Source organism: Nerophis ophidion, linkage group LG04 (assembly GCF_033978795.1).
Source record: "Nerophis ophidion isolate RoL-2023_Sa linkage group LG04, RoL_Noph_v1.0, whole genome shotgun sequence".
In the NCBI taxonomy this organism is placed as follows: Eukaryota; Metazoa; Chordata; class Actinopteri; order Syngnathiformes; family Syngnathidae; genus Nerophis; species Nerophis ophidion.
In genome coordinates this window covers 23807895-23821849 of record NC_084614.1, presented here as the reverse complement: position 1 = coordinate 23821849, position 13955 = coordinate 23807895, and the positions used below count along the sequence as shown (strand labels likewise).

The 13955-nt window shown below is 38.8% G+C and overlaps 1 protein-coding gene across 4 annotated transcripts in view; it reads right to left on the bottom strand.

Annotated features, from left to right (window-relative positions):
- Positions 1-13955, bottom strand: part of krit1 (KRIT1 ankyrin repeat containing) — a 44899-nt gene that overhangs the window by 15032 nt on the left and 15912 nt on the right. For all 4 annotated transcript variants that reach the window (XM_061897548.1, XM_061897549.1, XM_061897551.1 and 1 more), the window contains 5 exons: positions 8584-8713; positions 3651-3894; positions 3470-3585; positions 3267-3410; positions 3034-3190 (listed from right to left, as the gene is read on the bottom strand). In XM_061897548.1, coding sequence (XP_061753532.1) covers positions 3034-3190; positions 3267-3410; positions 3470-3585; positions 3651-3894; positions 8584-8713 — 791 coding nt within the window. The remainder of the gene's footprint in view (positions 1-3033; positions 3191-3266; positions 3411-3469; positions 3586-3650; positions 3895-8583; positions 8714-13955) is intronic.

Genomic DNA, 13955 nt, shown 5'->3' with positions numbered 1-13955 from the left:
ACCACTACACAGCAATTCCATAACAATGCAATCCAATTCCAAAACCAAACAGGACCCAGCAACGCTCAGAACTGCAATAAACAGATCAATTGAGGAGACACAAACACGACACAGAACAAACCAAAAGTAGTGAAACAAAAATGAATATTATCAACAACAGTATCAATATTAGTTATAATTTCACCATTGCAGTGATTAAGAATCCCTCACTGACATTATCAGATATTTATAAAAATAATAAAAAGGAACAATAGTGTCACAGTGTCTTACACTTGCATCGCATCTCATAAGCTTGACAACACACTGTGTCCAATATTTTCACGAAGATAAAATAAGTCATATTTTTGGTTCGTTTAATAGTTAAAACAAATTTACATTATTGCAATCAGTTGATAAAACATTGTCCTGTACAATTATAAAAGCCTTTTTTTTTTTTTTTTTAGATCTACTACTCTGCTTGCATGTCAGCAGACTGGGGTAGATCCTGCTGAAATCCTATGTATTGAATGAATACAGAATTGTTTTGAATCAAAAAATATCGTTTTTGAATCGAGAATAGCGTTGAATCGAAAAAAATCGATATATTATCGAATCATGACCCCAAGAATCTATATTGAATCGAATCGTGGGACCCCCAAAGATTCGCAGCAATGTGAAAAACAAAAATATGTTTTTCCAGTCAAAACTTTTTTTTTATTAATTTTTTTATCTTTTACTCTCATTTTACTACCAATAGACTATGTGCTTTTTGTGTCATGAATGACATTTAATAAAATTGGCCAAAGCGTGTGACTGTGAGTGTGAATGTTGTCTGTCTATCCGTGTTGGCCGTGCGATGAGATGGCGACTTGTCCGAATGCACCTTGTATAGGCTCCAGCACCCCCCGAGACCCCAAAGTGACAAGCGGTAGAAAATGGATGAATGGATGGATGAATGAAAAATATTGGTTAATTAACCGCAAACAAACTCACATTTTTTGATTGATTTTTTTTTTTATAGATTGATTGAAACTTTTATTAGTAGATTGTACAGTACAGTACATAATCCATACAATTGACCACTAAATGGTAACACCCGAAAAAGTTTTTCAACTTGTTTAAGTCAGGGTCCACGTAAATCAATTCATGGTAGATGCAATACATTGTTCAACAAATTTTCCAGTATTTTAGGTCCAAGCATAATAATTTCATGAATGATAAAGTGTTTTAAGTATGCTTGTGTAAGGTACTTTTATTCCATCTTTCATTGTTTTCATTCACACTTATGTTATTCTGCACCGTTTTTCATCTATTTATTCTTATAATTCCTTTTCCGCTCCGTTTTTTTGTGATCTGTAACCCCGAAACTGTTTATCCAATTGACCCTGTTCGAGTGACAAAATGTTCAGCGCTTAAAGGACATGCGGGCTCTTTTAACAAACTTTCCCCCAAAATACGTCTAACAGGGCTGCACTCTTCAGCCACGAGAAAAATCCTGTATTTAACCAGGTGCTTTCTCAGATTGGAAGTATTCCCGCCACTTGTCTTGATTTTTAAGTCATAAATACAGCGTAATCTGCATCAACATCGCATTTGGAAAAGATGAGCCACACTTGAGAGTGTTTTCTATTTGGCATGGTTGGGTTGTTGTCACGAAACATTGATGGGTTGCACGATTCCTAAAACAATGTTTGCTTCGAAATGTCTGCTCAAGTGCTAGCAAGTACTCGCCACTCGTAAGTGCTAATTTAAACAGATGTGACATCACGCCAACCCAGGCATCGAAACATGGCACCGCTGGATCTTTGTGAATCGGTGCCCGGTAGTCCCAGCTGGTTTTGGTCGGTGCCAAAAAGGTACCAGATCCAGTGCCCACCCCTAGTGATAAAGCATGATCGTAATGTTAGACATTTTAATTTTGCAAATGCAGTTAAACCAGATGTATAGCGTAGCGCTTTTATTTTGAAACCGGGAAAGTGTGTGATTTGTTTGAGAAAGTGTCTTGACATTTTGGTGTTGGATCGACTGTTTGCAATACAAAAGTCTCTATGTGACCTCCTGCCGACCGTCTTGCATGTCTGTTAAACTTTTATGTCATCTTACTTACTAAATCAGTCACATTAATCTAAACGTTATGTCATCACTGCACCTTAACCGTAATCTGAAGACGGAAGTAAAGCACGCATGCAGCAGCCGTTTAGTGCAGGGACGTCGCCTCTTCTCACAGCGAAAAAGTCCTTTCTTGTCAGGAGAACAACATGCCATGGCTTTAAACCTGATATTTCGATAAGGTAGACAACTTTCCTGTGTCCAATTCTGCTCGTTTGTGGCTTATGAATAACAAGTGAACTGCAGCCAAGTTCCCCTGCTACGGCACTCCCCGGGGGTCAAAATGGACACGTGTGCGTTAATCGCTCGTTAAAAAAAATGTGTGCAGTTATTGAAATTCATAGTTAATGCGTTATCGCGTTAATCAAAAGTCAGTATGAGGGAGTTGTTTCTCATGTTTCAAGCAAACCGCATAGGATTGTTAGCCTGTCATTAATGTGTCCCCGAAAACTGAACACAAGCGAAAAAATAAATAGTTGAGTCAGGAAGAAAGTGAAAAAGAAGATAGATATGCATGGTGACTTGGGGAAATTAGTGCTGTGCTTTGTTTGAAAAGATAGTCGCGACAATATTACGTAAAACTTTAGAAGAGGTGCGTAACTGATTAACCCCAAGTTAAAATAATTGTAACTTATGACAAAATGTGTATACGGGCTCAGATGAGTCAGAAAATCAGTTTTCATCAAAAGACCATGACTAAATTAAAAACTGCTGTCAATATTAACACTGGTATGAAGTACAGTATGATAAAAAGCCGAGTTACAGTGCATACCAGCGACCAAGTACATTCAATCCCATTGAATTGTGTTTAAGGGTGAGGGCGATTGTGGCGCTCTGCCCCAAGTAAATGAACGACCACGAAATACTGGAAATGTTTTAACATTAAGGATAAGTAACCAACCACATTAATTGTAATCCAACATAACAAAATATCACATTTCCTACCCGATCAATTTCAGGGTGTTGCAGCAAGAGTTGCACAATCTCAGCATGCCCTCCCCTGGCAGCAAAGTGCAGAGGGGAGCTGAGCTGTCCATTCAGCAGGTTTGGATTACATTTGCCTTTATCCAGCAAGAGTTTGGTCGCCTCAACTTTGCCGTGCCTAAACAGGGGAACGCTCCGAAAGTGTCAACAAAAAATTCAGTGAATTTTTAGGAAAGGCTTTTGTCAAGTCTCACCAGCAGGCATAGTGGACAGGGGCCCAGTGGTCGCTGTCCAGCTGCTTGACTGAGAAACCGCTGTCTAAAAGCTTGGAGAGGAGCTCTGTGTCTCCTTCGCAAGCACTGCGGTGGAGTGGGAAGTCTTCCACCCACTGACGCTCCCTGTGAAGACACGGGAACATGAGTAAAGACACTCTTACGTTGAAAAATGTTGTCCTCACTTGTCTTCTGCTGTGCAGTTGGCGCCATGTTGCCACTTCTCTCTGGTCGGGATCTGGATTTTGGAGTAGTCTGGTGCTCCGAGCCCAAAATATGGGTTGATGATAACTTTGTCCACCTGCAGACATACCATTTGTATAGTAAGTTGCTTCTGGGAGTAGACGTGGCTCAACCTTGTCTCACCCGGTTAGTGTACTGCAGATCAGAGCCATAAAGGGGATTCAGGACACACATGTCCGCCTTCTCGAGGGACATCATCCTGCTCTTGATCTCTAGTGCCGTGTACCCCATGTATAAGCCCTCATCGCTGAGTTTGCCCTCGCTGCCGTATGCTGGGTTGCTGACGTTGGTCTTCACACGCTCCACGGGGGCTGGTCGGAACAAGGCAGGGATAGCGTGTGGCACGCTGTGCTGTTCAGCTAACCACCTGTAGAAAGATCAGAATTAAGCCAAAATATGTTGGATAACATGGTCAAAAGTAATGGCAACATTTTAAATACACCACTAAAATAATCAAGATAATTCAAGACCAAGTAGTTTTAGGGCCAAAGAATTGTGCTGTGTATATGTAACAATTTTAAACAGGAAAAGAAAGTCGTTACATTTTGGTGCAGTTCTGGATAAAGGTTTGAGGGATTAAGATGTATTTGTTTGCCCATAAATTACAGTCGAATGAGTCAGTAACCCACTAGAACGTGCAAATGTGTGCAGTATTTGGCAAACATTATTATTGTCAGTGGTCACCAAAAACCAAAGCTATATATATATATATATATATATATATACATATATATATATATATAGACATACACACACACACACCAGTGACGTGGGGGCAGGAGAGGCGGTGCCTCACCTGTGATCATGCAAAGAAATAAAATATATAATGATAAAATTAAAATTATTGTAATTGTTACTTTTTAATTTTCATTTACCTTCACCAATTTGGATTATTTTTTCTTCGAAAATCGCTGAATTTTCGCAATCCCTCGTAAACTTCTCTGTCTGCCGTGCAGCTAGAGCGCGTTCTTGTCTGGTGTGTTGCAGAGCGTTCAAAACAGCAGAGAAAAAAGCCTGAGGTGAGGCAAACAGTTCTCGTGTCTCACGATAGGGGCGCTCATGATCAGAGACATATGGTGGCGCAAGCGAGTCAAGTGCCGCAGCAAGCAACATGTTTTGTGTGTTGGTTGAGCCATCAAAACGGCAGAGAAAAAAGTCTTAGGTGAGGCAAACAGTTCTCGTACCTCATGATAGGGGCTGGGTGCTCATGATCCCAGACATATGGTGGCCTCAGCAGGTAAGTGCCGCAGCGACTTATTTTTGCCGTCTCGTGGACCCCGACTTTCAACATGGATCACTACATTTCCGCACTTAAACAATTTTCTAAAGTGGACTTTTAAGCGAAGCAGGAGATAATTACTAAAGGAAGACCAACGCCGGAGCTGAAGGGTTTGTTTCAATCAGCAGGACGGAAAGTTACTCGCTCTTTCCAAATGGAGTGTTATACATGAAAAGACTGGCTTTGTGGATGTTCTACAAGAAATCGCCTTTTCTGCTTTCCTTGCCTTCTTTTTTCAACCTGTGGAACTGTGTGGACTCAAATGGGATTTTGTGACCTAAAGAGTTTGCAAAGAAGCCTCACCAAACATGAGCGGTCAGCCGCTCATATTCAAAGTAAATGGTAAATGGTTGTACTTGTATAGCGCTTTTCTACCCCTTTTTAAGGAGCCCAAAGCGCTTTGACAGTATTTCCACATTCACCCATTCACACACTGATGGCGGGAGCTGCCATGCATTGCGCTAACCAGGACCCATCAGGAGCAAGGGTGAAGTGTCTTGCCCAAGGACACAACAGACTTGACTAGGATGGTAGAAGGTGGGGATTGAACCAGTAACCCTCAGATTGCTGGCACAGCCACTCTACCAACTTCGCCACGCTAGATTGCACTAAAAACGTTTGGGATGACGAGGACAGACTTGGCTTTGGATGAACAGCGGCGACTCAACATCAGTGTCCACAATGCTAAGGTAAAAGAGAACCGAGAGATTTGAAAAGATGTCATCAATGCGACCTGCTTCCTCGCCAAACAGCAGCTTGTATTTCGTGGAAATGATGAGAGTAGGAGCTCTGCTAATCGCGGCAACTATGTTGAACTCTTTTAAGACTTTTAGAACTGAAGGAAGTAAAGGAGGACTTTTACCAGAAAGTGACGGGTATTTTTATCCAGAAGGACCGGGAAATGGACTTCATTTATAAAGGTAAGACGGCAATGCCATTACTTTTGTTTCGTTTTTAATGAAAGGCACATTTTGTGGGCGACATTTTGCATGTGTAGAGAATGCAGAAATGAAACATAACCCGTAAACTGCTGCCAATCAAATGGCAAATAATCTACGCAGAGCACATACTGTATATTTGTAAATCTGATTCTGATTACGTCAGTGCCTCACCAGCTATAAACCTCACCGCACGTCACTGATACATACACACACATATATATATTTATATATATATATATACGCACACACACTTACATATATACATATACATATATATATATATATCAAACTGCGCCCAAGACCCAACCTCCGGGCTGATGATGTAGTCCTGAAGAATTTGGAGGTAATCCTCCTTTTTCATTGTCCCATTTACTCTCTGTAAATCACCAGTTCCATTGGCAGCAATACAGGCCCAGAGCATATTACTACCACCACCACACTTGACAGTAGGGATGGTGTTCCTGTGATTAAAGGCTTCATATTTTCTCCTCCTAACATATTGCTGGGTATTGTAGCCAATCAGCTTAATATTTGTTTCATCTGACCACAGAACTTTCCTCTATTCTTTAAACAGTCTGATGAGAATGTTTAAGAACACTCGGGTTGGCGCCCAGGAAGGATTGAATATTTCCAATTTTAGGGTGACATTCAAACAAATACTTTATTATTGAACCATTCCACTTCTGGGATCTACTGGACATCCCAGGGTGGTAGTCAGGAAGTTTTCACTGATTTTGATAAAAGATTTTAGAATAAGAGCCACTCTGGAATCCCCAAATGTGAATATTTTATACAATTTTGAAGCTACACAAAAAATGTATCTCTATCTCTATCTAATCCTCTATTATTATTCAAAAGTTCCACTTTTAGGATGTACTACAAAATCCCAGTGTGGTACCCAGGAAGTTTCCACTGAATTTGATGTAGGATTTGAAAATAACTGCCCCTTTGAAATAGGCACATTTGATTAATATGTCGTCCGATTTATGAGCAACATAAAACAATAATCCATTTATTATCATTCAACCATTCCACTTCTAGGATGTATAGTACTAGATAATTCCAGGATGGCGCCCAGGAACTATGGAGTATTTCAAAATAAAATTTTAAATCCACATACGCAACTTATTTCATTAACTATCAGTACTTTTCCATGCACAAAAATTTGTCTGATTTCTCAAATTATTTGGTTTCTTCTATTTTCACAGCTACATGTGAAGTCCCTGTTTCCATGCTCTCTCTAAAGCAGTGGTTCTCAAATGGGGCTACGCGTACCCCTGGGGGTACTTGAAGGTATGCCAAGGGGTACGTGAGATTTTTCAAAAATATTCTAAAAATAGCAACAATTCAAAAATTCTTTATAAATACATTTATTGAATAATACTTCAACAAAATATGAATGTAAGTTCATAAACTGTGAAAAGAAATACAACAATCCAATATTCAGTGTTGACAGCTAGATTTTTTTGTGGACATGTTCCATAAATATTGATGTTAAAGATTTCTTTTTTTGTGAAGAAATGTTTAGAAGTTCATGAATCCAGATGGATCTCTATTACAATCCCCAAAGAGGGCACTTTAAGTTGATGATTGCCCTAAATGTGTAGAAATCTTTATTCATAATTGAATCACTTGTTTATTTTTCAACAAGTTTTTAGTTATTTTTATATCTTTTTTTCCAAATAGTTCAAGAAAGACCACTACACATGAGCAATATTTTGCACTGTTATACAATTTAATAAATCAGAAACCGATGACATAGTGCTGTATTTTACTTCTTTATCTCTTTTTTTCCCAACCAAAAATGCTTTGCTCTGATTAGGGGGTACTTGAATTAAAAAAAATGTTTACAGGGGATACATCACTGAAAAAAGGCTGAGAACCACTGCTCTAAAGCGACTGTTGGCCACTGTGTGCGTCTTAAACATAAGGGAGGATTGTGGTCGTTTCAGCTTGTTTAGCTACGTGGTATTACCAAAAAAACTAATTTCTGGAATTCTACACTCTAAATGGAAGAGCAAGTAGCTTTCAAGTTTAGGATTTAACTGATAACTGATTTACATGGCGATGGTGTTGTTTTAATTGTTGTATTTGGACTACACAAAAGTATAAACAACAATGTTGCTGTGGATGATCTGAATGAATTAAGATGCTGTCTTGAAGTCATGTGAATTAAAACTATTAATTATTGTCTACTATGTATCAATTTCAAGTTTTAGGGTCAATATGAGGCTGTTTCGGTTTTTCTCCACCAGTATGACCTCCGGCCAGGATGTGATGGCATCATGTCCCGTATTTTGTGTCTTCTTTGAAAACATCCAGACACTTATTAAACGGGTAGGTTTTTGAATTATATGTTAAAAATATGACTTATTTCAGTTTTTTTGTATTTACTTTGTATGCTATTTGGTGTAAACAGTTACCTCCCTGCCCACTGGCTTGTTACTTTTTGCTTGTGAATATTTACCAGTATTGTGAATATTGTGAAATGTAGCAAAAAGCAGCGTGTCTGTCCTCCTCGGAGATTGGATCAGTGATGGCGCCTACATGCCAGAAAAAAATGGTTTCCAATCAATTATCTAGGTGTGTTTTCATACGCCGAAAACAATCAGATAAAGATGTTTTCATTGGATTAAGAAATCGTCTTTTGAGCTGAAATATTTGAGAAATCAGACTAATATAGTGCATGGAAATGTATTGTATGATTTAAGAGTGAGAATAAAAATAAACTGTTACCATTGAATCGTTCCACCTCTGTCAGGTATAAACACATCACAGGGTGTCAAACAGGAAGTATCAATTCATGGGTAAACATGCGTTTGTAATCCATCCTCACTTGTCTAAGGCCAGGAGCATCCTGGAAGTGATAGAGCAGAAATTGACGCTGGTTTCGCTGCACACCCTCATGATGTCCTGCAGGCAGTAGAAGCATGGGCTGTTAGCGTTGTGAATGGGTTTGCTGTTATCTGTAAAAAAAAAAACAAATTATAACATGAGAAGAAACAAATAATCTGAGAGAAGTACTGCAGGGTGATTTAAATTTGTTGGGTTGATTAACCTTTTTTTAATATATTTTTATATTCCCCACAAATGTTCCACAAATTTAAACGTCTTTATAATAGGGCTGGGACGGTTTGTTGATATCATTGATGATGTAAATACGTCGACGTCATGTACCTTGAGTCGAGAAAGGTGGCTGTGCACGGAGAAAAAGATACCGTATTTTTCGGACTATAAGTCACATTTTTTTTTGTACTTTGGCCGGGGGTGAGACTTGGCCAAACAATTAAAAAAAAAATTAAAAAAAATTTAAAAAATGTTGTTTTTGGTTTGGCTGGGTCTGTGGAGAAGACTGCGACTTATAGTCCGAAAAATATGGTACCACTGTGTTCCAATCAATCAGCTATTGATCATTATTGGCCAATTTCTGTCAATGCCTTACAATACTGATCACAAAAAATGATCAGCTACCCTTAACTGTTTCACTATGTCCATACTCAATGCAGAGCCTGTCTAAGTTGATTTAATTAAAATTGCAGCAAAATAAACTACTTTTTTTTATTCTTGCTTTACGTTAGGAGCATTTGCATTTAGATAGCAGTTTCACACATTAATAACATAAAATGTGGATTGTTGCGATCATTGTTGTTGCGATTGTCAAAAACGTTTGGTGATATTTTTTTCTAAATGATTAAATGTTTCTGATATTCTGTACTAAGGCTGGGCGATATAGCCTCTTTTTAATATCAATATTTTTAGGCCATATCGCAATACACAATAAATAACTCGATATTTTGCCTTGGCCTTCAATTAACACTTGATACATATAGTCACAGTAGTATGATGATTCTATGTGTTTACATTAAAATATTCTTGTTCATACTGCATTAATATATGCTCATTTTAAACATTTATGCAGAGAAGCAAATCACAACTAAATCAATTGACCAAAACTGTATTTATTAAACAGTTATTAAGCAATGGCACAAAATCTGTACTTTACAAGTTTTACAGGCTAGTAGTAGTAGTTTATTTTGGACATGTTAAAAACAAAGCAAAATAAAAAATAATGAAAAAAGGAAATAATCTTGATAAAATTACAGTAAGGTTAGGTTTTTTTTCATATCCAAAAAGGAATGGGAAGAAGTGAAACATATTTACTTCCAACCCTTATTTATAAATCAAATCACAAGCTTTCTTATCATCATTATTATTGTGTACAATGATACATTTACCAATCGTCATAACATATATTATCAATAACCCTTTACCCACTTTAAACATTATTTTGCTTTAAATGTTATTCGTATCGTTTGTCGTTCCACAAGATCTTTACATTTCAATAGTTTTAAATGTAAGAAACATTTATTTGTGTGATCCCTTTATTCTGCCCTACAAATGACCTTTATTGCTTTCTTCTGCAGGGTGATGAATATATATAGTGTGCTTATATAATTATTGTCCCAAACTTCTGAAAAGTAGTGCAAGTTAATGGGATTCATACATCTGCATGAAAATGTCCTAACCTCTACCTATTTATTAATAAATGTGATACTCAGCCGATTAAACACTCTGCAATTGCAAACCATCAATCAAAACAGGTTATAAAAGAATATACTGTAGAGATGGTAATATTGTGTAGTCAATTGTAATTACAATGTGGGCTGTAGGGGGCAGTGGCAGGCATGCCTACAGTATTAAAACGAGCCATATGTAAGAATTGCATGTCATTAAATGGCCCTGATACATCAAAAGGCATTAATAAATCATGTTCTTTCCGAATACCTCTATAACTGATAACAGTAGTTCAGCTGGGATATGCTAATTTCAAAATTAGATTTACAGCCCCAAAATCTTGTTATTGTTTTCATTTTGATGCCCCGCCCTCCACAGTTTACCCAATTAGAAAGTCTGTGAATGTGTTACATCCAGGATGCCGGTTATGCACCGCCATCTGTGTCGAGCTACTGCCACTGTTAAAGTTACTAAACATGTCAGACCTTAATAAATCTAAAAGGCGTTGTTACGATTCTCAATTTATTCATGAGAAAGTCAGGAACAAAACAAGGATTTGTATCGGAGATGCCTTTGAAAGATGGAGATGATTGAAGGCGGAGAAGATTTTTTCATCTGAAGCCAAACTTGCTCATTTCCTCCTTGATAGGTAAGTAAGGCATTTACCTTTTCTTATTATAGAGTGGATATTAAAATGGCTGACTGAATTTGTGGGATTTTGTGATGTTTAGATGGTATTTTCACATACTTTGTGGTGGTGTTTGTATGTATATTCACCAGGATATTAAATAAATAACTCGCTCTGATCTCAACCACAATACCCTTGAATCTGTGTGGGCAGAAATCAAATTCACTAACGCTAAGCCGGTACTAATAGGGACTATATACAGACCCCCTAATCAGAGTGATTTCTATGGTGCCCTGGAGGAGTGCTTAGCTGGTGTAGAAAACATGGAGATTATTATAACTGGAGATCTGAACACAGATATTCAACGCAGAGATGCGCCTGTCTTCAAATCTTACAGCAAATTATGTAATCTGCATGCTCTTTCCCAGCTAATAACACTCCCCACACGGGTGTGTGTTTCCACCCAGTCAACCATAGATCTCATCCTCACATCGGACCGGCATAATATTAAAAATAGTGGGGTCATGATCTGTGGTCTTAGCGACCACTATATAACCTTCTGCACGCGCAAAATAAGTAAACCTAAAGCCAATGGCCACATAACAGCTCAATCCAGATCCCTTAAAAAATACAACAGTGATAATTTCAACCTCAAATTAGGTGAGTGGGACTGATCCCCTGTGCTCACGAGCAACCTGGTTGAGGTTGCTTGGGATGGCTTCAAAACAGCGTTCCTAGCTATACTAAATGATATGGCTCCCATGAGAACAGTCAGGATCAAAGCCCGCTCTGAACCATGGATCAATCCAGACCTATTAGCTGCCATAAAAGACAGGGACAGAAAATATTTTGAATACCAAAAGTGTAAAACCGAAGTAAATAAACAACCCAATAATAATAACCTCAAATCACTCCTTTCAACGCTCAAAAAGCAATGCAATAAATTAAGAAATAAAACAAACAACCTGACTAAATCCTTAAAAAAAAAATTATATCAATGACAAAATAGAGGAAAACACAAATAAGCCACGTGAGCTCTGGAAAATTCTCAACAACCAGCTTCCTGGATGCAGCCAGAAACTTAAAACCAGACTCACCAACATCAACATCAAGGAGGGTGACGTCCTCATTACAAACAAAATAGAGGTAGCAAGCAGACTTAACATCGTTTTCACCAACATAGCCACAACTCTCGTAAACAAGCTATCCCAACATTCTGGTCGCTTTGGTGTAGAACACATTAAAGCCTTCTACAGAAAGCTAGGAGTAGTCAACAACAATTTCAAATTAGAAATGGTCTCAGCTAACGAGGTGCTTAATAAATTGAGCGCGCTCCACCCAAACAAGGCCACCGGCCTTGACAATATCCCCTCCAGATTCCTCATGGACTCTGCCACCACCATTGCCCCAATAATCACTCATATAATAAACCTCTCAATCAAACAAGGCCAAGTACCCAAGGATTTCAAGATAGCAAGAGTAACCCCACTTTATAAAAAAGGAAGGAAATTAGAACCTGGTAACTACCGACCTGTTTCTATTCTCAGTTCCATTTCGAAAGTAATGGAGAAAATAGTTTATGAACAGGTTGATAGATACCTTGCTACTAATAAACTAATGTACAAATTCCACTGACACATGACTTCTCTATCTGACCGACCACATCAAACATGAGGTGGACGCGGGAAAATACTGCGGCATGGTCATGCTGGACATTCAGAAGGCCTTTGACACCGTTAACCACGCTATACTGTTGGATAAGCTCCGAGCAATCGGATTTGACGAAACTTCATCGAGCTGGATGCAATCTTACTTGGAGGGGAGGAAACAGGTGGTAGAGGTGAACGGCACCATGTCCCCTCCCCTCTCAGTAAGCTGTGGAGTCCCCCAAGGCAGTATACTAGGACCTTTACTGTTCCTAATATACGTAAATGACATGCCATTAGCATGCCACTGTGAATTGTTCCTGTATGCGGATGACTCGGCCCTGCTGGTATCTGGCAAGGACAAGTCACAGGTGGAACAAATCCTCAGTGCTGAACTCCTCAATATTTGCACCTGGCTCGCTGAAAACAAGCTATCCATACACTTAGGTAAAACGGAATCCATCCTATTTGGGCCCCATATCAAACTTAAGAAGGTCAGTGACTTCACAATGAAAGTGGGTGACATTATCACCAGGAAGGATGAGATCACCTACCTAGGTTCCATTCTAGAGGCTAATCTTTCCTGTGATAAAATGGCAACAAAGGTGATCAAAAAGGTCAACCAAAGAACGAGATTCCTCTACAGAATCTCCTCTCTGGTCAACAAAAGCACCTTGAGGATTCTAGCGGGAACTCTCATTCAACCCTTCTTCGATTACGCTTGCACCTCCTGGTACCCCAGCACCTCCAAAACCCTCAAATCTAGACTCCAAACATCCCAGAATAAGCTAATCCGGTTACTTTTAGACCTCCACCCCAGATCACACCTCAATCCAACCCACTTCTCCAAAGTGGGCTGGCTCAGGGTGGAGGACAGAGTAAAACAACTTGCACTGAGCCTAGTCTATAAAATCCGCTACACCTCCTTGATACCGAAGTACATGTCAAATTACTTCCTTAAATGACCGCCATAACCACAACACCAGGGGGAGCTCCACAAACCACGTTAAACCCAGATTTCGATCTAACAAAGGTCTTAACTCATTCTCTTTCTATGCCACATCAATGTGGAATGCACTCCCAACAGGTATAAAAGTAAGTGCATCTCTATATTCCTTCAAAACCGCTCTAAAACAACACCTCCAGGCAACTTCAACACTTTACTAATACCCTCCTCCATTCACATCCCATCTCCCCGGATTATAAACAACTCAAATGTACTTCTAATGTATATACTTGTTCTTATGCTATCTGAACTCACTATGTTCTCTGCTGGCTGTACATATCCTACTAAATAAGACCTACACTGTTTCAATGTCCACATTTCTCTGTTGATGCAATTGTTGATGACTAAAGTTCTGATATCAACCAAAGCTCCTCATCCCACCCCCCGGATTGTAAATAATGTAAATAATTCAA